This window comes from Neomonachus schauinslandi, chromosome 6, assembly GCF_002201575.2.
Source record: "Neomonachus schauinslandi chromosome 6, ASM220157v2, whole genome shotgun sequence".
Lineage (NCBI taxonomy): Eukaryota > Metazoa > Chordata > Mammalia > Carnivora > Phocidae > Neomonachus > Neomonachus schauinslandi.
The window spans coordinates 123,305,665-123,329,318 of record NC_058408.1 but is presented as its reverse complement, the minus strand read 5'-3'; the positions used below and the strand labels follow the sequence as shown (position 1 = coordinate 123,329,318).

General features: G+C 37.8%; 1 protein-coding gene across 1 annotated transcript in view; it reads left to right on the top strand.

Annotated features, from left to right (window-relative positions):
* Nucleotides 1-23,654, top strand: part of TM9SF3 (transmembrane 9 superfamily member 3) — a 70,497-nt gene that overhangs the window by 4,131 nt on the left and 42,712 nt on the right. The window contains exons 2-5 of the mRNA XM_021699500.1: nucleotides 6,223-6,418; nucleotides 15,593-15,715; nucleotides 18,973-19,133; nucleotides 20,158-20,235. Coding sequence (XP_021555175.1) covers nucleotides 6,223-6,418; nucleotides 15,593-15,715; nucleotides 18,973-19,133; nucleotides 20,158-20,235 — 558 coding nt within the window. The remainder of the gene's footprint in view (nucleotides 1-6,222; nucleotides 6,419-15,592; nucleotides 15,716-18,972; nucleotides 19,134-20,157; nucleotides 20,236-23,654) is intronic.

Genomic DNA, 23,654 nt, shown 5'->3' with positions numbered 1-23,654 from the left:
GGATCACAGTCAATTTTTTTTTTTTTTTTTTGGTCTATTAACATACCCAGGTTCGGTGCTCGGCACAGTGGTATTTAATCAGGGCTTGTTGAGTGACTTGAGTAATTAGGGAGCTACTAGGGACAAGAATATGCAGTGTTGGAAGCGTGAAACCCTGTTGCTTAAAGCACAGTGAACAAATCCAGACCACTGTTCATTTAAGATGCATAGTCTTTGGGATGCCTATTGTGATTTAGGGCCCTAATTAGGCTAAACTCCCATTTCTTCATGGCCCATTGTACCTCTGGTAGGTAATGTAAGAAGGACCTGATCTGTTCCTAGGGTAGCTTATAGTCAGCCTCTGCTATAAACAGTTATACCACTGAGTGATTTTAGGAATAGTTTGTTTGCTTTCCTTTGGCAAATAGCAGCCTTTTTTCTTTGTCTTTAAGAGTATAGGAACTCTTGGGGCACCTGGGTGGCTCAGTCCTTAAGCGTCTGCTTTCAGCTCAGGTCAAGATCCCAGAGTCCTGGGATGGGGCCCCGCGTCAGGCTACCTGCTCCGCGGGGAGCCTGCTTCTCCCTCTCCCACTCCCCCTGCTTGTGTTCCCTCTCTTGCTGTCTTTCTCTATGTCAAATAAATAAATAAATAAATAAAAATCTTAAAAAAAAAAAGTATAGGAACTCTTTAAAACTTACTTGAAGATTTATAAAGAGAACAAACTCTTTACTATAGGTGAATTTGTGAGTACTTTAATATAGATCAGTTTTAGGAAATACCATAATTCATTGTCCTATTTTCAGCTGTACTCTATGGTAGACTAAAAGTTTATTTAGGTACAAAGCTATTTTGAGAGAGAGGGAGAGAGAGAGCACAGTTATCTCAAGAGACTATCCAAAAATACACTTCTATATTTTATAATTTGTATTAAAATTCTGATGTGTTTTAAATAAACAAAAAGCATTGAAATTATGATTTCTGAAACACTTTCAGAACTAGATTTTGCTTTCTCAGATACGTATTTTAAAACAAACCTGTATCTTTTTTTTTTAAGATTTTATTTATTTATTTGACAGAGAGAGACACGGCGAGAGAGGGAATACAAGCAGGGGGAGTGGGAGAGGGAGAAGCAGGCTTCCCGCGGAGCAGGGAGCCCGATGCGGGGCTCGATCCCAGGACCTGGAATCATGACCTGAGCTGAAGGCAGTCGCTCAACCGACTGAGCCACCCAGGCGCCCCCAAACCTGTATCTTTTACTTCATCCCATGAAAGTGGTAGCATTTGGGTGCTTATTCTGAACCGTTAGTCCTTTGCCTGTATATACAAATTCTCATTTTTTAATTCAGATTTTACATGAGTACAACAGTAACACTATCTCCTAAAGTGTTCCTCCTAAGAAAAAGTAATTCATGGTCTCTATCAAGAAGGGAAACTTCTTTGTCTCCTCTTTCCCAGCACATAAACAGTATTTAAGTAAGAGAGGCCTAACATTGGTGACATCTTGAGAATAAAGGTCATGCCTTTGGAAATTAGAACACAAGTAGCTTCTTAGGAAGGTTTTTTTCTTTAGGGCAGATTAAAGGTTCAAATGGAAAAGTTGTTCGCTATTCAGTACTGTCTTTAGTTGCTTTGTACAACTGTACTTTTTTTCATATTTTCTTCATTTAGTTTTTGCTCTTTAGTTAATGAAACTGACTAGGGATTAGAAAAAGTGTAGTTCCAAGTTTGTAAGCATGATACTAATTAGTTGTATGATCTTGGACAAATTATTTAACATCTCTGTTCTTTAGTTTGTTTAATGTGTAAAATGGGGAAATAATAAGACCTATCTTATAAAATTTTGCAAGGATTAAATATTCATGTAAAGACCATAGAACTATGCCTAGCACATAGTAGGTGCTTATTAAGTGTTAGCTAATAATACTGTCAGAAAAGATGGTGAGATTGATCTGTTAAGGCTTTACCTGAGGATTGGAGGGTTTGAGAAAGGAGGATTTGAGTAGTTTTGAAGGATAAGTAGAAACTGGCTAAGTGGAGAGAAGGAGGGCATTATAGATTTGCGGGAATGGCATGAGAAACAAGGTAGAAAAGGGAAGGAAGGGAAGACCGTATTATAAGCCGTTTTGGCTGGAGTGGACAGCTGAGAAATTCAGTGTAACAGTGAAACTCTTCTGAGAACTAGAAAATGAATGGAACCATGAGGTGAAGAATGCAGGCAGTCTGAATTGGCCTCTTCTCATTTGGCTACTTCCCAGGAAGGCCTTGTGGAAGGAGCTACCGCCATGCTCCGGGATCCCCTGATTCACTGCTGTGCTTCCTTGACTTTTTTCCTCCCCTTCTGCTTACACTCTGCAGGGAAGTTATAAAACTCCATCTTTCTCAGTGTCATTGGCCAACTCAGAGTTTTTCCAAGGAAAGGATTTAAAAAGAGCTTGCTAGGACTTCATGGAATGTTTTGAAAGTGAATTAGGGTAGCCTTTTGGCCACGGGGAAAGAGAAGAGCCTTACCTGTTGCTCTCTTCCCACAGACTGGTGGAGATAGGGACTTTCTTGGCAGCTTTAGGGAAAGGAAAGGCTTTTTTTTCTTTTTAAAAAGTTGTGTGAAGTCTTCCTTTTGATATTTTCTAATTTCAAGATATTTTTTTTTTTTTTTTTTTTAAAGATTTTATTTATTTATTTGACAGAGAGAGAGATAGCGAGAGCAGGAACACAAGCAGGGGGAGTGGGAGAGTGAGAAGCAGGCTTCCTGCCGAGCAGGGAGCCCGATGTGGGACTCGATCCCAGGACCCTGGGATCATGACCTGAGCCGAAGGCAGACGCTTAACGACTGAGCCACCCAGGCGCCCTAATTTCAAGATATTTTTAAGACACATTTTCTCTCTTGAAAAAGAACTCTTGTCCTGGGAGCACTTACTCTCAGAGATAAGCAAGAACTGCAATGAAAGTAACATTTTAAGTTCATTATATTGACCATGGTCTGCATAAGGAGTGATGTAAAAGAGAAGAAGCATTTTGCCTTAATATTCACCCTAACCACACCCGTGTATATGTGTGTGTGTGTATGTATATGTATGAAGGTGTGTGTATATTACATATGTATATATATTTCTAATTATTATTTCAGGCCTCTTCCCAGAAGGACTCTGTGGCTACAGAATGGTGTAGGTTTTGGGCGCCTGGGTGGCTCAGTCGTTAAGCGTCTGCCTTCGGCTCAGGTCATGATCCCAGGGTCCTGGGATTGAGTCCTGCATCGGGCTCCCTGCTCGGCGGGAAGCCTGCTTCTCCCTCTCCCACTCCCCCTGCCTGTGTTCCTGCTCTCGCTAGGTCTCTCTCTGTCAAAAAAATAAATAAAATCTTAAAAAAAAAAAAAAAAAAAAGAATGGTGTAGGTTTTGTGACCATGCAGTTTCCATCATGTCATCACAAGTCTCCTGCCCTGTTCAGGTTTCATGAATGGCTAAAATAAGTGACTTTAGAATGTGTAGATTAACATACACTGTGACCCTTCGGTTATTTTAGTCTTATGTTTCAGTTTATATAAAATAAACTGTTTTTATGTTCAAGTTTTGGTCTATTTTTAAAGGAATTATGAGTATTGGAATTTATAGAAAGAGTGTTCTTGTGCTTATTTCCACAAGTAACATTTAAACATCGCTGCGGACTCAGCAGGATTAATGACAAGGTCCTCATTGATAGGTCCTCTTACTCATTCTAATCTTAAGTGGGTGTATTTTGTTACATCCCCTTTCTTTTTTCTCTAAGAGGGTACTATTGGAATCAGTGCACATATCAGTCAATACACATACTTCAAGCCTTTTTTCTAGTAAGTTGCTAATGAACTTCACATTTCAGCATTTTTCAGTGTTTTCCCATCATATTTATTAAATACTTTTTGTGTACATTATGCTATGCAGAGAGCTTTCTGCTTAGCAAGCAGGTTTCGTTTCTAATACCAAATCTAGTCAGTTGATAATTGATTGGTTTAGCTCACTGCTTTGAGAATTCTTATGCCAAAACCATCTCTGTATGTTTAGCAGAAAGGAGTACCTTGATTGATTAGTGCTAAGTGACCATGAGCATTGGATGGAAGAGTGGTGGCATACATAGCTTTGTCAACTGAATGGGGATGTATGGATATATTCAGACCTTTGATTCACTTCTTCATACGCGAAGATTATCTACAATTGTTTTCTGAATTTACTTGAAACAGCTTATGATTTTTATATTGTTATTCATTCTGACTCTTCTCTACCAAGGCAGAACTAATCATTCCTTTATTATTGCTACAATAGCCCTTTATTACCTTAATTTTAACACTTATTCATCATTAATCATTTACTTGTCTGGCTTCACTATGGATTGTGAACTTCTTAAAGGAAAGGACAGTATTTTATTTATCTGTACATTGACCCTTGAACAACATGGGTTTGAACTGCGTTAGGTTCACTTACATGCAGGTTTTTTTCCATAAATACAGTACAGTATGATAAAATGTATTTTCTCCTTTAATTTTCTTAACATTTTCTCTTTTCTAGCTTATCTTATTGTAAGAATATACTATATGATACATATAACATACAAAATGTGTTAATCGACTGTTTATGTTGCCGGTAAGGCTTCTGGTCAACAGTAGGCTATTAGTGGTTAAGTTTTTGAGGAGTCAAAAGTTACATAATGGATTTTTGACACTGGGGTGGGTTGGTAACACTAACCCTGCATTGTTCAAGGGTCAACTGTGTATCCTTAATACCACTATGCTTGGTATGTGTCTCATATATTCAAAAAGTAAGATAGTTTATTACTTTCTAAATGACCTGGATGATGTCTTACATGAACAGTGAGATTTATTATATTTGAAGATGTGGTGATTAGATCTAAGTCATAGGGTGCTGGTGGTGTGAATCAAAAGGAAGAGGCAGATGCTCTGGGTAAGAGTAGACAAGTCACTGTTTTTTGGAATACAGAGGGACTTGGGGTTTGAGTCTCCTGTCTGAGAGAATGGTGGTACCATTAGAAAAAGATCAAAGAAAGGCTAGATTTGGGTGGGGTGAGTATGTTTTTGGAAAGCTTGGATTTTAATCAAAAAAGTTTGTATATTTTAGATGGAGGACTGGAGGTAAGAATTTGGTACTTTGGTTAGTTGGAGAGCTTCCTCTGTTACATGCTCCATAGCACCTTACTTTATTATAATTGTTCAGTGTCCATCTTTCCCTTTAGGCTCTGAGCTCCAGTAGGGCAGGGAACATGTTTTGTTCAAAGCTGTATCCTCAGTTACAAACATAATTATTGATACGTGGCAGGCACTAGTTTTAAAATTATTTGGGTAATTGCTTTTCATAGAATCATTGGAATTTTAAACTTGAGATCTTAGAAATCTTTGGCACATCCCCTAGTTGGATGCTGGAAAGGTGGTCACCTATCCAAAGTCATTGGACCACACTCCAGATTTAGCTACATACAGTATATACTGATGGGGAGAGCCATAGTTATTTATTCAAAGAAACATGCATACAGTGTATGTCTTTCAGGCTAATAAAGGGGGGAGGATAGAATGATGGCTTGAATGGACTGTGGAGATTTCATAATGTGGCTTTCTCTTCCTCTTGTTTAGTCATTTCTCTCCTTTCTAGTACTTTGACCAGTGGCTATGGAAAAGATTAGAAAGTAGATGAAATTTTATTTGTGCTTTCTGGCAACATTAGATTTTTTAGTTTCTAATGATTAACATGAGTTTCTGGGTAAGCTGTTGATTTTCTTTCCTCCTTCCATGTCCATATTAGCATGGTGAATAATGTTGTTTCTGGGTCATCATTATTTGATGTGGTATTGGACTTTTGTATGCTACTGGACTTTGTTTATACAATACCTTCTATAAAACAAAGTTTAAGAAAAGGTGGATCTGCCTGAGGCCACAATCAGAAGATAAAATTTTAAAATTCACAAAGTGTTGGGGTGCCTGGGCAGCTCAGTTGGTTAAGCAACCGACTCTTGAGCTCAGCTCAGGTCTTGATCTCAGGGTCTTGATCTCTAATTTTGACTTCATTGTCTACAAGTGTAAAATTTACCAAGTGTCTTTTTTAAGGTGTGGACATTGATCATCAGATTAAAATAAACTTCCAGTATTTTATTTTATAGGTTCCCAAACAGAGGCAGTACACTTTTGTTTAGAACAAATAACAAATATTCCCTTAATTTGAATTAGATTTTTTAAAAAACGTATTGTAATTTGCTTTTTTGTTTCAGTATCAAGATAAAGAGGAAGTTGTCTTATGGATGAATACTGTTGGGCCCTACCATAATCGCCAAGAGACATATAAGTACTTTTCACTTCCATTCTGTGTGGGGTCAAAAAAAAGTATCAGTCATTACCATGAAACTCTGGGAGAAGCACTTCAAGGAGTTGAATTGGAATTTAGTGGTCTGGATATTAAATTCAAAGGTAAGTGAACCTTAATAGTCCTTATAATACAAGTTAGATTGTAGACCAAGGTTTCTGAGTTTTGGCACTGTTGACATTGGAGCCAGATAATTCTTTTTTATGGGAGGCTGACCTGTACACTGTTGGATGTTTAGCGGAGTTCTTGGCTTCCATCCAGTAGATGCCGGTAGTGACAACCAGAACTGTCCTCGGATATTGCTGATTCAGCTTAGAGAACCATGGCTCTAGACTCTAAAAAATGTTTTAATCCACAAGTTAAGTGTAGTGCTTTTAGAAAAGTATGTTAGTTACAAAGATTTATTTGGAATATTTGTAAAATAATAAAATAAATAATTGTTAATAAAATTCTACTTCCCTAACCTATTTCTTTCTGAAAAGTGATTTCTGGTAAACCCTCTAGTCATTGGATACATGTGGTTGGGAAGGCTTTCATAGATTCATAATTTCTGGAGGTGCAGGGATGTAACGGGGTATATGGGGTATTTAAAAATGTGTAAAGCCTCAAATCCAAACTTGTACCATTGGCTCAGAATGTATTAATCAGTGTGTATTAATTTACTCTCTCAATTCCTGTAGGGTAGTGTGGTTTTAAATTTTAAGTCAGGGACACCTGGGTGGCTCAGTTGGTTAAGTGTCTGACTTCGGCTCAGGTCATGATCCCAGGGTCCTGGGATCGAGTCCCCCATTGGGCTCCCTGCTTAGCGGGGAGTCTGCTTCTCTCTCTGCCTGCCGCTCCCCCTGCTTGTGCTCTCTCTCTCTCTGATAAATAAATGAAATCTTAAAAAAAAAATTTAAGTCAAAGACTTACTAAAATTGGAAAAAATCCTCATCTGTTTATTATGCTGGTATCGATTTTATCAGGCCCTTTAAGTATGTTTAAACTTTTAATTTTCCTCTGTGAAATTTGTCAGAGAGTGTATTTCCTGCATAGACATTTTTAACTCAGTGAGCAGAAGCCTGAGTAATTGAATTTTTACAGGATCTTTGATTAGGCATCTTGATTTTTGAATAGAGCTTGGATCTTGTAATCAGGAGCTTTGAATTTTAATCCTATTTCTTTTACTGTATTGATTTTACTGAAGTTCTTTACTCTAATTTTGACTTCATTGTCTACAAGCGTAAAATGAACATAACTGACTTCTGGTATTTTTGCACTTTTGAGAGGAAGATGTGATTGAGAGATTTTATTTATTTATGTATTTATGTATTTATGTATTTATGTATTTATTTAAGAGAGAGCGCGCCAGCAAGGGAGTGAGTGTGGCGGGAGCGGGGGGGTGGGGTGGGGGGAGAAGCAGACTCCCTGCTAAGCAGGGAGACCAGTGCGGGGCTCGATCCCAGAACCCCAGGACCACCGACCTGAGCCTAAGGCAGAGGCTTGACTGACTGAGCCACCCAGCCTCCCTGAATTGAGATATTTTAAAATAATATTTTAAAGATAATATTTAATTTTGATTGGTTAAATTTTATTCTTGTGTTTAGAGTATTTTTTGTTACTCTTGTTGAAAATTGGTATACGTATTTGCATTCTTCTCCCCCATTCCACTCCACCACTATATTCTTTGAGGCTTAATTATAAAATTAAGTTGTAAATTTAAACCACAGTGGCCTGTCCTGTAACTTTATAAATTATTGTAAACATGCTCTGAGGCTTGTGTTTTAATTTAATCAGGTAACCTAAATATTTAATTGCAAGTAGGGAGAAAACTTAGAGTGTGGGATCTTTGAAAACCTCAATCTGCATTTTTTCACATAACTTTCTCCTTTTTCATGTTTGGTGCACGTTTCTAGTTTACTAAAGAGGAACCAGAGAGAGCAAATAGGTGAAAACTCTGAGTCCTACTTTGCTACACCATGGACAGATTTCATCACTTTTTTAAATCCTCACCCTGTTTTACTAAAGAAGAGTAATCATTCAGCTGTCTTCACCTTTCTTCTTTTATTAGTTCCTTGAGGCTGAGATGGAAAGATTGTTTAGATAGAGGGAAACAGTTTTCATGGGCTATAAAAGTGGGGTTTACTTTCATTTCCGACTGAGTACCTTTAGATGAAAAGAACAAGAACTGGCCAGGTGTTATTCCCCAAGAGTTGGCGGTTTCTTGGAGTCTTGTCAGCTCTGCATCTCCAATGCGGATATGCTGCTTAAGGGAGCTGCTAAATCAAGTGGTCCAGATGAAAAAGTAAATGCTGATTAGATTTCTTTTTCTACTGTAGTCCCTTGCTTGTCTTGTACAAAGACATAGTTGATCATGCTTTGAAAATGTTTTATGAGGTTTCCTGGTTATTTGTACTGTCATAGAATTTTCAAAGGTTCGGTGCACCTTAGAGATTGTGTTATCTGATTTCCCTTTAGTGAGGCCCAGAGATGAAATGATTTACCCAAGGCATATCACAGCATATTAATAATGCCACAGAAACTAGAACCTTCTGTCCCTATGTGAATTATAGAAATATTTATATTGTTAATCTTTTCACTTCTCAAGTATTTGATTTTTAAAGGTTCTTCTGAAGGTATAAGAAAATAAAATTTTGGAAATATTTTGAAACTAGAAAATACTATATATATGTATACATCACACATGTGCACATAGATACATACACACATGGTATTTTTTAAATTTAGTAGATTCTATCAGGCTAAATGGATTGGTATTTCATAAAATGAAGGTCACTAAATAGACTTTTAGGGAACTAGTCAATAGTTTTAAGTCAATGTAGGATGCCTCTTACTTGAGATTTTATGCACAACTTTTTTCCCTGTAATAATGTTATATATACTACCACTAGACAAAATACTAAATTGAGAACATTTAGAGAAAATTAAAAAGAAAAGGGCAGAATTAAATGGGGTATCTTTGAACCAGGCCTGAATTCATTATCCTCTGATTTTAGAGGATACCTCTTGGAACCTGACCGTTGTGGATTGGAAAAAACAAGTCAGACTTGATGTATCCCAGCACCGCCTCTGCCTACTTGTGTAGTCATGGACAAATTATCCCACCTCTTTGATCTCATTGTCCTCACCTGTGAAATGAGGGAAATAATATCTATTTAATAGAATTGTTGTTTAAGTGAGGTAATTTATGTAGAGCATTTATCAAAGTTCCTGATACATAGTTTCCATTTAAAAAATGGTCATTGATAGGTATACTAATAGCACATAATGTAGGTTTCTAGTTCCAACTTAATTTGGTACTAGCAATTCTGAAATGTTAAATTAGTTTACTGATTATAGGATTTGATTTATCTCAGGCTGTTGCACTAGCCTGCTGGGTACTTTAGTTAGTTCTGCTAGGGCAGAGACAGTGGCATTCTTGCTCACTCTTGCATCCTTAGCTATTAAGACATTGTAAGCTCTCAATTAATTGTGTAGCACCTGAGCAGTCTGTGCCTCTCTGTTCTTTAGATAATTGGTCCACTATGATCTTTGGATGATCTGGAATAGTAGTTCCTAACCAGGGGCGGTCACTGTCCACTTCCCTTCCCCTTCATTTGCAAACGCTTGCAGTATAATGAAGGATATTATTGAAAAATTGATGGCTTCTAAAGGATTCTTTCCTCCCATTTGTTTTATTGATCTTCTTTTGAATTTTCTTTTCCTTGAATATCCCAACTTAATAGAGGGATGAAATTGTTTCATAAGTATTTCTTCTGCTTCTCTGGAGTGAAATGATAAGTTGAGAGTACTACAGGTAGAGAGAAATGCCAAGGGCTGGTTGGAATCCTATGTATTTCAAATTCAGTGATTCTCATTCTTCACGATTTTCTTCCTCCATGTTATGAGGTGTATTATCCTTATTTTTCAGGTGAGGAGTTGGGGCCCTGAGGTTAAGTAACTTGTCCAAGGATTCACAGATGGAAAATGGCAGAGTAAGGATTTGAGCACAGTGCTAGAGTTTGAGCTTTTAACCACTATGCAGCGTGTCCCTCCAGATACCTGTCTGGTGGTAAAGGCCTGATTGCCAAAGAGTGGGGAAAGGGCTGGGAAAGTGGCAGGTCCTTTCATTCAACCTAAAGATTTTTACTTAACTTAATCCCCCCACCCTGTTTTCAGTCCCTGGATTCTACTCTCCTTGCAGTCCCTAATTCTGCAGCTTTTATGGTGGAGTTCTCTAGGGGAAGATGCCTCTGGTCTACTGTAGGGAGGAGTTGAGGTTGTTCATCTAGCTTTGTAATGGGTGGAGAAGGGGCCTTGGGCATCCAAGCCTTCCATAAACATATTTTTATGCAATTCCCCTATGTGTTTAGCCCTATATCTGTTCCCTACTTTTCGATGTGTGAATGTCTCAAGTGTCTCTTGTGTTTGGTGACACCAACCCCCTTTTGTTCTGTTATGGTTTTCTCTGCTTTGCCATCTTCTATTCATTTTCAATTTTCCAAAAATATGTTGAGATTTTTTCTTAATGTCTTCTTTTTGTCCTTGTGTACTACATCCTTTTTATTCCTTTATTGACATTTTAATGGAGTTTCGGGAGGGAAAAGACATACTTGTGGTTAGCCTGCCTTGTTTAATTGGAAGTCTGGGCACTCAGTGCCATATTTTGTGCTCCTGGTTTCACCCAAAGTGTTTTAGCCAGACCAAATAATTTGAATCTTGTATTGAATCTTGAATCTAGGTATTTTGAATTCTTGGTGTTAGCAGTTCCTTAAGCCTTGTGCTAACTGCAAATTTGAATAGCATGGGCTTTTTATAAATTCTTATTCAAGCCGTTGATAACATTGTTCTACTCCAGATTGATATCTGTCTTTTTTTTTCCCAAAAGGATATATATGTATATATTTTTTTCTGATTTTGATGTAATGATATAAGATCACTGTACAAAATTTAGAAACTACAGAGAAATATAAAGAAGAAAATAAAAATCATCTGGATGTAATTACCATTAACATTTTCTTCCATTTTTACTTCTTTCTTTACATTCATCCACATTATTTAGAGTTTTTAAAAATTGGGTTCATGTTATATATATATGATTTCAAAAAATTTGTGTAACATACAGAGCTTAGTATTTGTCAGATACTACTTACTAACTGTTAATAAGTTACATATAAATTAGTTTTTACTCTAACATCTATGAGGTTGTCTTCATATTGTTAATTTTTAAATGTGTTTATGTAGTATTCTGTAACTTGGATATTGTAATTTTCCCTATTTCCCAGTTATAAGATATTCTGATTATTTTTCTCTCTTCTCTTCCCTCCCTTCCCTTCTCTTCCCTTTTCCTTTTCCTTTCCTCCCTTCATTCCTTGCTTTTTTTTTGCCTTTTTTTCCTATTGGAAATAATGCATTTGGCTACCCTAGCACATAAGTATTTTAATGTGTCTCTGAGTCTTTTATTAGGATAAATTCTTGGAAGTGGAATTACTGAATCAAAGGATATCAACATTTTTAAGGCAGTTTTTGATGCATATTGCCAATTAGTCATCTAGAAAAAATTGTACAGTTAATATTGCAGATAGGTTGGCCAGTTAATCAATACTCATATATATGCTTAACATGACTATATCAGCAGTGTGGTAGGCTTGGATATACAAAGTTGAACCAGAAGCTCTGGCTTCAGGGGTCCATGCGTTCTCTGAAATTGTACACTTAGTTTTGTGTGAATGTGCATTTTGGGGGGGGGCAAGGGAGATACTACTTTCATTAGATTCTCAGACTTCTGTGGTGCAAGGAAACTTAACATGGTCTGTGAATGTACTGACACTTTTAATCCTTAAAACAACTCTGGGAAGGAGATAGCATAGATGTTATCTCTGTTTTATGGCCGAGGGATCTGAGCTTCACAGAAGCTAAATGATTTTTTTTTTTATTCACATAGCTAATAAATAGTAGAACCCAGACTAAAACTCAAGTTTCTGACTATTTTTTTAATAAATTTGTCTATAGTGACTTCATGATAAATTGCTGAGTGCTGTTGAACTTGAGGTAGAGCATTTGTGATTTCCAATTTGGTAATGCTATCAAGAGAAAGCTAATAAAGCTAGGCATAATATGTTCTTAGAGAACTCAAATAATTACCACATTCTTTTTTCAATATTTTCACTGTTCAGTTATTAGTCTGGAGTGTTATTGTGAAATGATGACAGACTTGGTAGGTGTTTTGCAGGAACTACTCTTGCTTTCTGCTTGAAAAATCAGTATTAACAGTTGCCACTTAGTACCTTTGGTTTTGTTTGTTCCCCCCCCCCCCCCGTGTAATATATTTACATTGGTGAAATCTTAATTGTATCCTCTTCAGAATTCATAGGTGTGTATTTCATCTGAGAAATGTATGTCCTTTTATAATGTTAAAGCAGTGATTTATGGTGATAGATTTTTCAGATTGTTTTCCAGTTCTATAGAATGCTGAATAATGATTTGGCATATTCAGGCACATTACATTAGTTATCTTCAAAGCGGCTCCCTCCTGAGAAAAGTGCTGTTTTAGTTGAGCAACCAGACTCTTCAATTATTTGTGATGTTTGTATTTGCCCACATGCCTGCAAGAGGAATTTCATTAAAATATGATCAACCAAGGTCCTTTTTATAGCCTGCCATAAAGATAGGTTATTCCCTTTGACCACATTTCTTTACTAGATTTTACATCAGTGAAAGATACTCTTCAAGACCTCTTTGTGAATCATTCTGAGATAACTCAGCTAAAAAATTTCATTTGTTTATATTGGCATTTTCTCCTATACACAAACACACACAGACACCCTAATCATACACAGATGCATGTATATGTACATACTGTAATATACTTTGTGTTTTTCTTTGCCGAATAAATGGAAAATCATGCTCTTAAAATTTGCTAAAATTTTTTATTTGTTTAGTGCCTGTTCTGTTCAGGGTACTGAAACAGGCATAGCCGGGGGTAAAAAAGATGTAATCAGTATAGACATAGCTCTCAATACATGATGGTCTTTTGAGGAACTAAGATACTGGTATGAGGTTATAAGTGGTATAGACCTAGGTACCGTAGGGAAGTGTGGAGAGAAAGCCATGGGACTTCAGAGGAAGGGACAGGCTGTGGGGTTTGAGAAGTGTGAGGGGTGGGGAATGAAGGATTACTCTGTGGAGGAGAGGGTAAGGGGATGGGAAGTATTTTAGGATGGACATTTGTGGTGGACTTTCCAGCATAGGCCAAAAAGTCCAGAGGCCAAGAGAGCACAAGATGTGTGGGAACTGCAGGTAGTTGAGTTTGGCTGGAGTTAGGGAGAGAGGACGATAGATAGTTGGGCAAGAGAGAGCTGAACACAGTTCACACAGTGAGGAATCTGAAAAGCTTCATGCAGGTCAATGCCACATTGTAGATCTCAGAACTTCATACATAAAACCGCCACATTGTTAATGGCGATTGTCAGTGACTGTCTGATTTTAACAGCAAGGGATTTGGTGGCTTTGCAGTGTTTTGCTCTGAGGTCTCCCACAGCCGTTTGTTGCTACCCAAGCCTGGACCTTCCTGTGGTTCTCTTTCTCCCCTTGTTGCTGTAGTTGCCTGCTGCCCTTTGTGCATTATTGCACTCCACGGAAATCCTGTTTGGGGACCTCTTGCTACTAGTTCTCTAGCTCCTGCTGGAGGAACCCTTTGTAGCCACCTCATGGCCTAACCTTCCCTCCCTTCTCTGCTCAGCCTCAGTGTTTGTCATTATGAAAATCCTAAATTCCTCGCTGCCTATAAGGGCCTTGATAGAAAGGAAATTTGTATGGGACCATTGTTGTTGGAGACAACAAAGCAGTTACCTTCTCCTACTTTGGGAGTAGGAGTATTTCCCTATCCCTCCTTTATGGGACTTCAGTGTTTCCTGCCATCTTTGGTGGTGTGGTTTTGGGGTACCCACTCTGGGCTGAGCTATAATAAGGGGAAGCTATTCTCTCTTGTTGAGGGTTGAGGAGACAAGTTGCTAGTGTCTGGAGTTATAACTCAGATTGCCATTTCTCATGGAAATAATATTGTAGCTGGCCACTAATCATGGTTCAGCTGCAGTTTATGTTTAAGAAGTTTTAATCAACATTTAAGAAATTTAACATTGTTTCTGGTGGGGAATTGTATTTCAGGTTCTAAATAACCAATAATACAGTACAGGAGAACTTAAACAACTGTGCTTTCTTTTTTTGTTGTTAAGATTTATCTTTTATTCTAATTGTGTAAGTAATATACAAAAACAATTTAATAATTTCAGTGGACATCTAGCGTGTTTGCAGGTTTTTTGGGTTTTGTTGTGTTTAGAAACTAATGACCATAAGCACATTTTTCTCCAGTTTTATTGAGAAATAATGACATATATGACTGTATGAGCTTAAGGCATATAGTATGACGGTTTGATTTACATATTGTGAAATGATTACCACAAACAGAAAGAAAAGAAGAATGAAGAAAAAAATTTTCTCCTTGTGATGAGAACTCTTAGGATTTACTCTTAAAGACCTTCCTATATGTCATGCAGCAGTATTAGCTATAGTCATCATGTTGTACATTGCATCCCTAGTACTTATTTATAAGCACATTTTGAAAGCACATATTTGAAAGGTTTATAGGTTAGAGACCATCTGAACAATATTTGTGGTAGCAGTATTTTTGAAAGCAGTCAAGAGTGGGAATGACTCATCTCTAGGAGACCTTTGGGTAATTTATAAACAGTGACACCTGCTAGATAGAGGTTTGTTATTTTAATCTTTCTGATTATGAAGAGTCACTGGGATTCCTCATAGAATCTATGGCCTCTAGTCACTTGCATTTCCAAGAATGTTAAAATGAATATTTATTTCAGAGATCTTACAGCTAGAAGTTGTTCTATTTAGGATCATATTTTTGAGTTTTTGTGTATGTTAAATGAAAACTTACGTGTTTTAAGCTTTTTTTTGTTTTGTTTTTTAAAGCAAATTATTCATTTAAAATTATTTTATAAGTGTTCTTATATAATTTTCTTTATATAAAGGACAATTTTTTTCATGTAATAAGATAATCTTTGAAAGTGAAGATGGTTAGATTCTTTTATTTTGAAAAAAATCTTAAAACATAAATAAAAAGGGAAAGAATTATATACTGAACCCTCATATACTTATCACCTAGATCCAATGATTATGAATACAAATTTTAATTTCAGGAAATGTTGGCTTTTTCTTGTGTTATTTTTCCTATAACTAATTTATAAACCAATGTGCTAATTTGCAATTTTTATCTTATGCAGATGATGTGATGCCAGCCACTTACTGTGAAATTGACTTAGATAAAGAAAAGAGAGATGCATTTGTGTATGCTATCAAAAATCACTACTGGTACCAGATGTACATAGATGACTTACCAATATGGGGTAGGTATTGTATGTTATATTTAAAATTTGGGAATATTTGCATAATAAGCATGACTTATATAATGAGTTTTAAGGGGATTGATTGTGAATCAGGAAATATGTTTTCAGTATTTTCCACAGAATGATTTTAACACCAATTTTATGGTTTTCTGTTACTTGAAGCGGTTTTAATGTTGTCAAGCCTTATATGAAACTCCCTCAAAATACAACTTTTACATAGTATAACTTTTCAGGTTCAAGGAATTAAAAGGTATTTTGAACAATCTGAAATTCCTCCCTTCCCCCATTTTTTTCATATCTTATTTTGACTTATTCTATCAAATATAATCAAAGGAACTAAATAGGATTTTGAAGTTTTATTTTGGCTTTCTCTCACGTGGAACTGGTAGTATGGTTTTTAGATAAGACAGTCTCCTGAATTACTTGTTTCACTAGTTCCTATGTTATTTTCCAAAACACTGTATGTTTAAATTTTTTTTCATGTTTTTTTTTTTTAAGATTTTTATCTTTAAGTAATTTCTACACTCAACATGGGGTCAGACTTACAACCCCAAAATCAAGAGTCGCATGCCCTACTGAAAGGCACCCTTAAAAATTGTTAATGTTGGGCGCCTGGGTGGCTCAGTCGTTAAGCGTCTGCCTTCAGCTCAGGTCATGATCCCAGGGTCCTGGGATCGAGTCCTGCATCGGGCTCCCTGCTCGGCGGGAAGCCTGCTTCTCCCTCTCCCACTCCCCCTGCTTGTGTTCCCTCTCTCGCTGTGTCCCTCTCTGTCAAATAAATAAATAAAATCTTTAAAAAATTTTTTTAATGTTTTAGCTCTTATTTATCTGTGTTAGTGGAGAGGAGCTATGGCATAGTTAATACAAACCCATGCAAAATCCAGACTTTATTTGTGTTGGACTTGATTTTAGTTGCTTGTTTTTTTGTTTTTTTTTTTTTAAAGGATATATTTATATGTAGCTTCAGGAGAACACTATTAGGTAAAGGAATTATATCTATGTACTGTTGAAATGAGTTAGTTTATATCACGTCAGTATAAAGTAAGTGAATATTCTAAAAAGGGGTGAAAAAAAACCTGGGTAGTTGCCTACTTATTGCAATTGGCAGGGCGTTTGGGGACCACAGCTGCTCTTTGTCCCTTTGTTTCTCATATGGGTGACAGCTTGCAAGGCACAGAGCTCTGCCAGATGTATATGAGTGACTGGGTAGGGAGAGTCATATAGCTGGATTGGCTGCATGAAGATGGCGAACTTGTTAAGAATCTGATTAAATTACTTTAAATGCAAAGCACAGCCAGCTATCAGCCAGCATGTTTGATCCTATTAGTCTCTTAGTTTGTTTTTTTTTTTTTTTCCTTTGGACACCTGTTCTTATATATAATGAATATTCTAATTGTGAAAATTGTTAGCAGACTACTATATTCATGAGCAGCAAACTGAAATACTGAAAATATCAGACCAGAGTTTAATGTAGTGCTAAGATGAAATTTGTAAGAAAGTCAATCTCAAGATATAATTGTATGCATCATTGCTGCTCTGTTGCATGTTAATTAGGTATAAATAGTAAGCATTTCATATAATGACTATAATTAGTATTACATTAACTCAGACATTTCTGTGATCAGCTCCGAGGGTAGCAAGAAGATGTGCTGAATATTCACTCAAGATTTCTGAGCCTGTGGTTCAGGAGAACCCATTAGTTAGGGTTTCCTCTTTTTTTGGTGAAAGAGCAGGTTCCCCCCTTGTTCTTTTCCTTTGCTTTTGGGTTTATTGTCTGGAACCTTAGGGTTTTTTCAGTCATTTCTGTGGGTCTCCTTAACAACATGGCAACTGTGCTTTCCTGTCCTAAAATAAATCTTTTTTAGCCCTGGGATTCTAGGGTCTGCCATGTTTAGGAGAGTACATTTGGGTGTTCAAGAATGTCTGAACTATGGGAATTCTTGTCAGAAAAAAATTCTTATTTGACTTTTTTTGGGGTAAGTGTTTCAGCATCTTTTAAAAGCCCTGTAGAGAATAGCTTCTTATTTGGTATAATTGTGTCTCCACCCCCAGAGTTTTCAGTGTAGATAGGTAAATAAACCTTGATGAAATTGTTAGAAGGATTTCATTATCCCTCTGCGACCCCAAACACAATGAAACATATTCCTTGAATTTGTATCAGTTTGAGAGAACAACTTTGGTTAATAAGCAAATAATCCTTAATAAGAAATGATCTTATTTTCCCCTAATACTGTCATGAGATGCATTGACCAAAGAGGGAAGGCCCTAAGGAGTCAGTTTTAGTGGATAAGGCTCTTAGGAAGTCTATAGGTTTGAGTAGGGAACATAGATAAATAGCTGACATTATGAGGGCACAAGAGGTAGATTCTCAGCTACCACCTGTTGTCCTGACACTGTTTGGGTCTTCTTTCAGTATCCCACACTATGGTCAAAATGATCATTTTAGGGGCGCCTAGATCGCTCAGTCAGTTAAAATGTCTTCCTTCAGCTCAGGTCATGATTCCAGGGTCCTGGGATCAAGCCCTGCGTCGTGCTCCCTGCTCAGCCGTAAGTCTGCTCCTTCCTCTCCCTCTGCTCCTCCTCCCTGCTTGTGCACACGCACTCTCTCTCTCTCTCTCATATGAATAAATAAAAAATCTTAAAAAAAAAAAAAACCCAAAATGATCATTTTAAACTAGTGCCCCATTAACATTTATCTTCAACACTTCTTTCATTTTGATGATTTACCAAGGATAGGTCCACTACGTGAAGCATAAAGAGGAGACATTTTAAGTTTTGGTACTGATAACACACATATGTGCAGCTTACTTAGGAATGTGTAGATCTTAGGTTATTAGAGAAAGTACTGGATTGGGACTCTGGAGAACTTGGTTTTAATTTTAGCTTGACTACTACTAACTGGGTGACCGTACCAGATGGTGACCATACTTCCCTGAAATTTTCAGGTATTAGGAAGTATACACATATAAGGTGATAATTATTACAATGAAGGTGATACTACTCATGACAAAGCATGAACTTTGATGATCAAATTAGTGATAGATTATGCTGAGCTATTCATGGTATAACCATGGTTTATGTTTGCCAAGTAGTTAACAAAGAGTAGAAGTCCAGCCTGTACTTTTATCCTTTTCTAACCATGAAGAATAATTGTAACATTGCTTGTTTATAAAAACTTTTTAAATGGGCTTTTACCTTCTAACATATTTTAAACATTAAGTGATATTACCTTGTATAAAGTGCTATTTTCTTTGTAGGTATTGTTGGTGAAGCAGATGAAAATGGAGAAGATTACTATCTTTGGACGTATAAAAAACTCGAAATAGGTTTTAATGGAAATCGAATTGTTGATGTTAATTTGACTAGTGAAGGAAAGGTGAAACTGGTTCCCAATACTAAAATCCAGATGTCATATTCAGTAAGTATTAAAATAATTGTATATAGGAAGAAGTGTTTGTGACCTAATAGCAACAGTTAAGTGTGTTTTACTACTTTAGTAAAGGAAAATAGGGTGCAACAGAATATTATTAAAACTGTATTCCCTTAATGTATATAAGTAAGCCTCCTAAAAGCAGGGAGATTTGCTTCAGGTCTGTATTAAATACAGTTTACACATTTGCAGGACTTACCATTGGCTACAGCAAAGTTTACCATTATAACTGAGCAGTTAGAACCAGCCATGTCTTTTCATGGTTACATTTTTAGATTGCAGTATACCTTGTTGTTTCTCTTCCCTTTTCACTGTTGCATATAGAGATGAAGCTGTTTTGAAAATTGCTGGTTGGGTATAGTTTACCATGTTTTGCTTTATCAGTTGGAATAAGATACTCCTGCAGAGTAAGAGCTTGTCAGAGCTCTTTGCAACTGTCAAGTTAATTCTGTTCCATTAGGATTAAAAATAGTGGAAAGAAGAAAAATCTGATATAGGTAGCCTCTCTCTTTGCCAGTTTTTTTCCTGATAACTGGAATGAATCCATTGCTAGGAGCCAGTTTTTGAAAGATTTTTTTAAAGCTTAGGCATATGTAACTAGTGCAAATGATATTTATGTAACTGAACTTACAAAGAAGTTTGATAATTGTAATAAAACTAATGCAATCTAAAGTCAAAGATGGACGGATTCTTATTTTAACTGGCCTAGCTAATTCAGTTCCTAACCACATTTATCAGGTCAGAGTATATAAGTCAGCAATAGTTAATAGTCCTTGAAAACTGAAATGATCCTTCTACGTAAAGTTGGAAGTTTTGTTAATACAGAGAGAGGACAGTTGGTTAGTTTTTTATCTTACATGTTTCAGCTTCTCAAATTGGCAGTAACTTTCCACCATTTCTCTAGCTTCTTGTTCTAAGTGTGTAAATCTTTCCTAATTTTGCTCAGGGCTTTGTTATCAGCTTATTAATTTGTTTACTGGCCTTTATTTTTAAGTGAAAAAATTTTTTTCAGGTGAAATGGAAAAAGTCAGATGTAAAATTTGAAGATCGATTTGACAAATATCTCGATCCATCCTTTTTTCAACACAGGGTAGGTAAATTGTGTATTTTAAGACACTCATTATGTGCTCAATTTCACAAACATTAACGAGCATCTGCCATATGCGGGGCACTGTGCTAAGGCCGTGGAGTTCAAACATTGAGCTTGTGGTGATTTCACCTGTGAGCTTAGAGTCCTAGGGTGATAGAGGGTTTTAGGCGAGCAATCAAAAGCCACCTTCATCATGCCTGTGCTTTAAACCAATCTTTGAGTAAAGATACAGCAAACCAAAAGCCAGAATGTTACTTTTATTATTAATGATGCTACTATTGAAAAATGTGACTTATGTCTGTGGACAGGTGGCCTTAATATTGAAACTCAGAATTAGACCAACTTCTCACATTCAGTGCTGGACTGTTTCAAGCTTCTATATATGAGCACCTGCCCTTGAGAAACTTAAAGTGTGGAGAAACAGAGCAGATGTGTGCATCCTCTAGGAAGGAAGGGATGAGAGTGGAGTGAGACCAGAAACTTTTGCTGGTGGAAATCTTTCCACATAAAAAGGAACATCAGGACTAGGAAGAGATGCCCCCACTTCCCACCAGCAGATACAAGATGGAGCTCAGATCATAAGTCCACTGGCATTGTTGCTGGTTTTGTCCAGGTGGTAGTTTTGGTTCTTTATGGGAAAAAATAGATTTTATTTTAATGGCTCCCTCCTTCAAGGATGGAGATGAAGGGACAGCGGGGTATTAGGGGATATATCCATTCTTCTGACTTTCTTCCTGACTTGCCTCTTCTATCTTTTGATCTTTTAGACTGGAATTCTGAAGTTTATTGGTAATCTAAGTTTTTGTGGTCTCATGTTTGTATCATTGCTGCCAGACTTCACCAGAACCTGTCACTACTTCTAATCTTCCTCTGGGTCCTAGCGTGTTACTCCTGGAGCTAAAATTTCCTCCAGTACCTCCACTTCCCCTACCCCCAGTGTGTTCTCTTCAGATGTAGTGTTCACGCAGTCTTGAACATGGTGGAGGTATAGGCACAGATAACTTAAATAGATAATAGATACTATTTAGATAATATTCGAATATATGAGGGCTCTCAACTGACATTTCCTACTGGAACACCTGAGCCTGCCTTGCTTCTCGTGCCGTTGGGTATTGATAACTAGGGGGAAGGACGGCCATTTGGCACTTTCACTAGTAGAGCAGTGTACCATATTTCTCCTTTATTAAATGAGCACCTGCTATGTGTCAAGCACAGTACTGAGTAAGTGGAATACATTAGAGAATGAAAGTCAAAGATCTGCGTGCTCTTGGAGCTTACCCTTCTAGTAGGGGGACACATGTAATAGACATAGAAGTTGAGGGTGTAGTGTGTTCGAAGATACGAAGATACGTCCTTCAAGAAAGAGCAGCAGAGCAGGAGGGCCACAGACGAGGCTAGTTGTAGTTTAAATATGGTGCTCAGGGTAAGCCTCTGAGGTGGACTTCTGAGTAAAAACTTGAAGGAGTTGAAGGAAATAAGGAGTATGGGTATGGGGGCAGGGGAAGAGTTTTCCAGGCAGGGGCAACCCCTTGGAAAAGCCTGTTCCGGTGGGAATGTGTTCGCTGTGCTTGAGGACTAGCAAGGAGGCCGGTGGGGCTGGAGCAGGGTGAGGGGAGGAGTAGTGGATGAAGTCAGAGGGTAGCAGGAGCCAGATCATCCCTGGCTGTTGAGACTGAATGCAAAGAGGGGCGGTAGTGTTTTCCACAGGGTCATGAGAAATCTGACTTCTGTTTTCAAAGGATCTTTCAGGTTATTGTGTTGAAAAGAGGCCGTGGGGGGGGGAGGGGAGAAGCAGGGAGATGAGAGGCTGTTAGTGGCTCAGGCCAAGGTGCAGCGGGGGGCCGGGGGAGGGCTGAGAAGGTGTCACCTTGTGGGCATATTGTGCAGGGGAGAGCCGGCAGGATTTCCTGATGGATAGCAAGATAAAGCAAGGTGGACAAGAACTCTACAGAGTTTCTGGCCCGAGCAACTGTTAGAAGGAGCTGCCATCACTGAGGCAGAGAGTCTGTATTTGGAGGAGGCGTGGGGGGGAAGCTCAGAGTACAGTGTGGGACATGCTGGTTTTGAAGTGTCTTAAGACATCCAAATGGAGATACGTAGCACCTAGTTCAATATATGAGTCTGGGGTTCAGGAGAGAGGTCTGGGCTAGAGATACAGATTTTGCAGCCGTTGGCATATAGAAGGTGTTTAAAGCCATGGGACTGGATGCAATTACCGAGGAAGAGTATGTAGAAGTAGAGGAGGATCAAGGACTGAGCCCTGGGGGCAGTAAGAAAAGATCAGGGAGTGTAGGAGAAACCAGCTCAGGCCCTGAGGAGATCCTAGTAAGGTAGAGGGGAAAAGCTTGTGTGGTGTTCTGGAAGCCAAATGAAGAAAGTATCATGGAGGAGAGAGAGGTTAGTTCTGGATTGTTGCTGCTGGGTCAGGTAAGGTGAACGTGACTGTCGGATTCATTTGGAGTCATCAGTAAACTTGACAGAGAGTGGTTTGGGGGTAGTGGTGGGGCAGAATCCGAGTAGAGCTGGTATAAGAGCACAGAGGAGAGGAATTGGAGACCGCAAGTTTAACAGCTAAAGGGAGCAAAGAAATGAAGTGGTAGTCAGAAGGAAGGATGGAGTCAGGAGATTTTATTTTGAGATACAAGAAACATGTTTATACATGGAAGCGTTCAGCAGCGAGTGCAAAACTGACAATGCAGACAAGAGGGGGGAGAATTACTGCAGCCTGTTCCTTAAATAGGCGGGAGGGGCAGGGTCTCCTGCCTAGCAGTAGGGATTGTTTCTAATACTACAAACACAGGCTTAGGAGCTCGGGCTGGACACACACTCTGTCTCTGCCACCCACCATAACCGTGGTCACATCGCTCAGTTCCTCAGCTTCTGCAGCTTCTGTCTCCTTCATAGTGAAGCAAGGACTGTAATACTGGGCAGTGTTGTGATATTCCATTTGATGGTGTATATAAAGTACTTAGTTCAGTGTTTGACACGTAACAGGTGCTTAGTAGTGGCACACTTGGGTATCTATTTCTCTCCAATGTTCTAAAATTTATGACGAAGCTGGGGTGCTGCTTTGGGGTCAGCAACACTAGGGGGTGCTGGAGTCAGCAGTTCATAGGATTAGTAACCCCTTTGTGACATCTGGTTTCTTTATTGTTTTTAAGAAATATTTCCATTGCTATAATAATTTCAAAATTGTAACAGCATTTTGTAATTTTGGGAATAAAAGGATATTACAAAATGGGTTAATGGTAGTACATTATAACGGGTATTGGTTTAAAGTTTATATCTTAGATTAGAAAACGGCAGGGAGCTTTGTTAGAAAGTTTTGCATTTGAGGTGTATCTTTCTTATTACTAAATAGTAACTATATAGAACTTCTTTTCTCTTCAAAAATTTGATAAATTGACCGAGAGAAGATA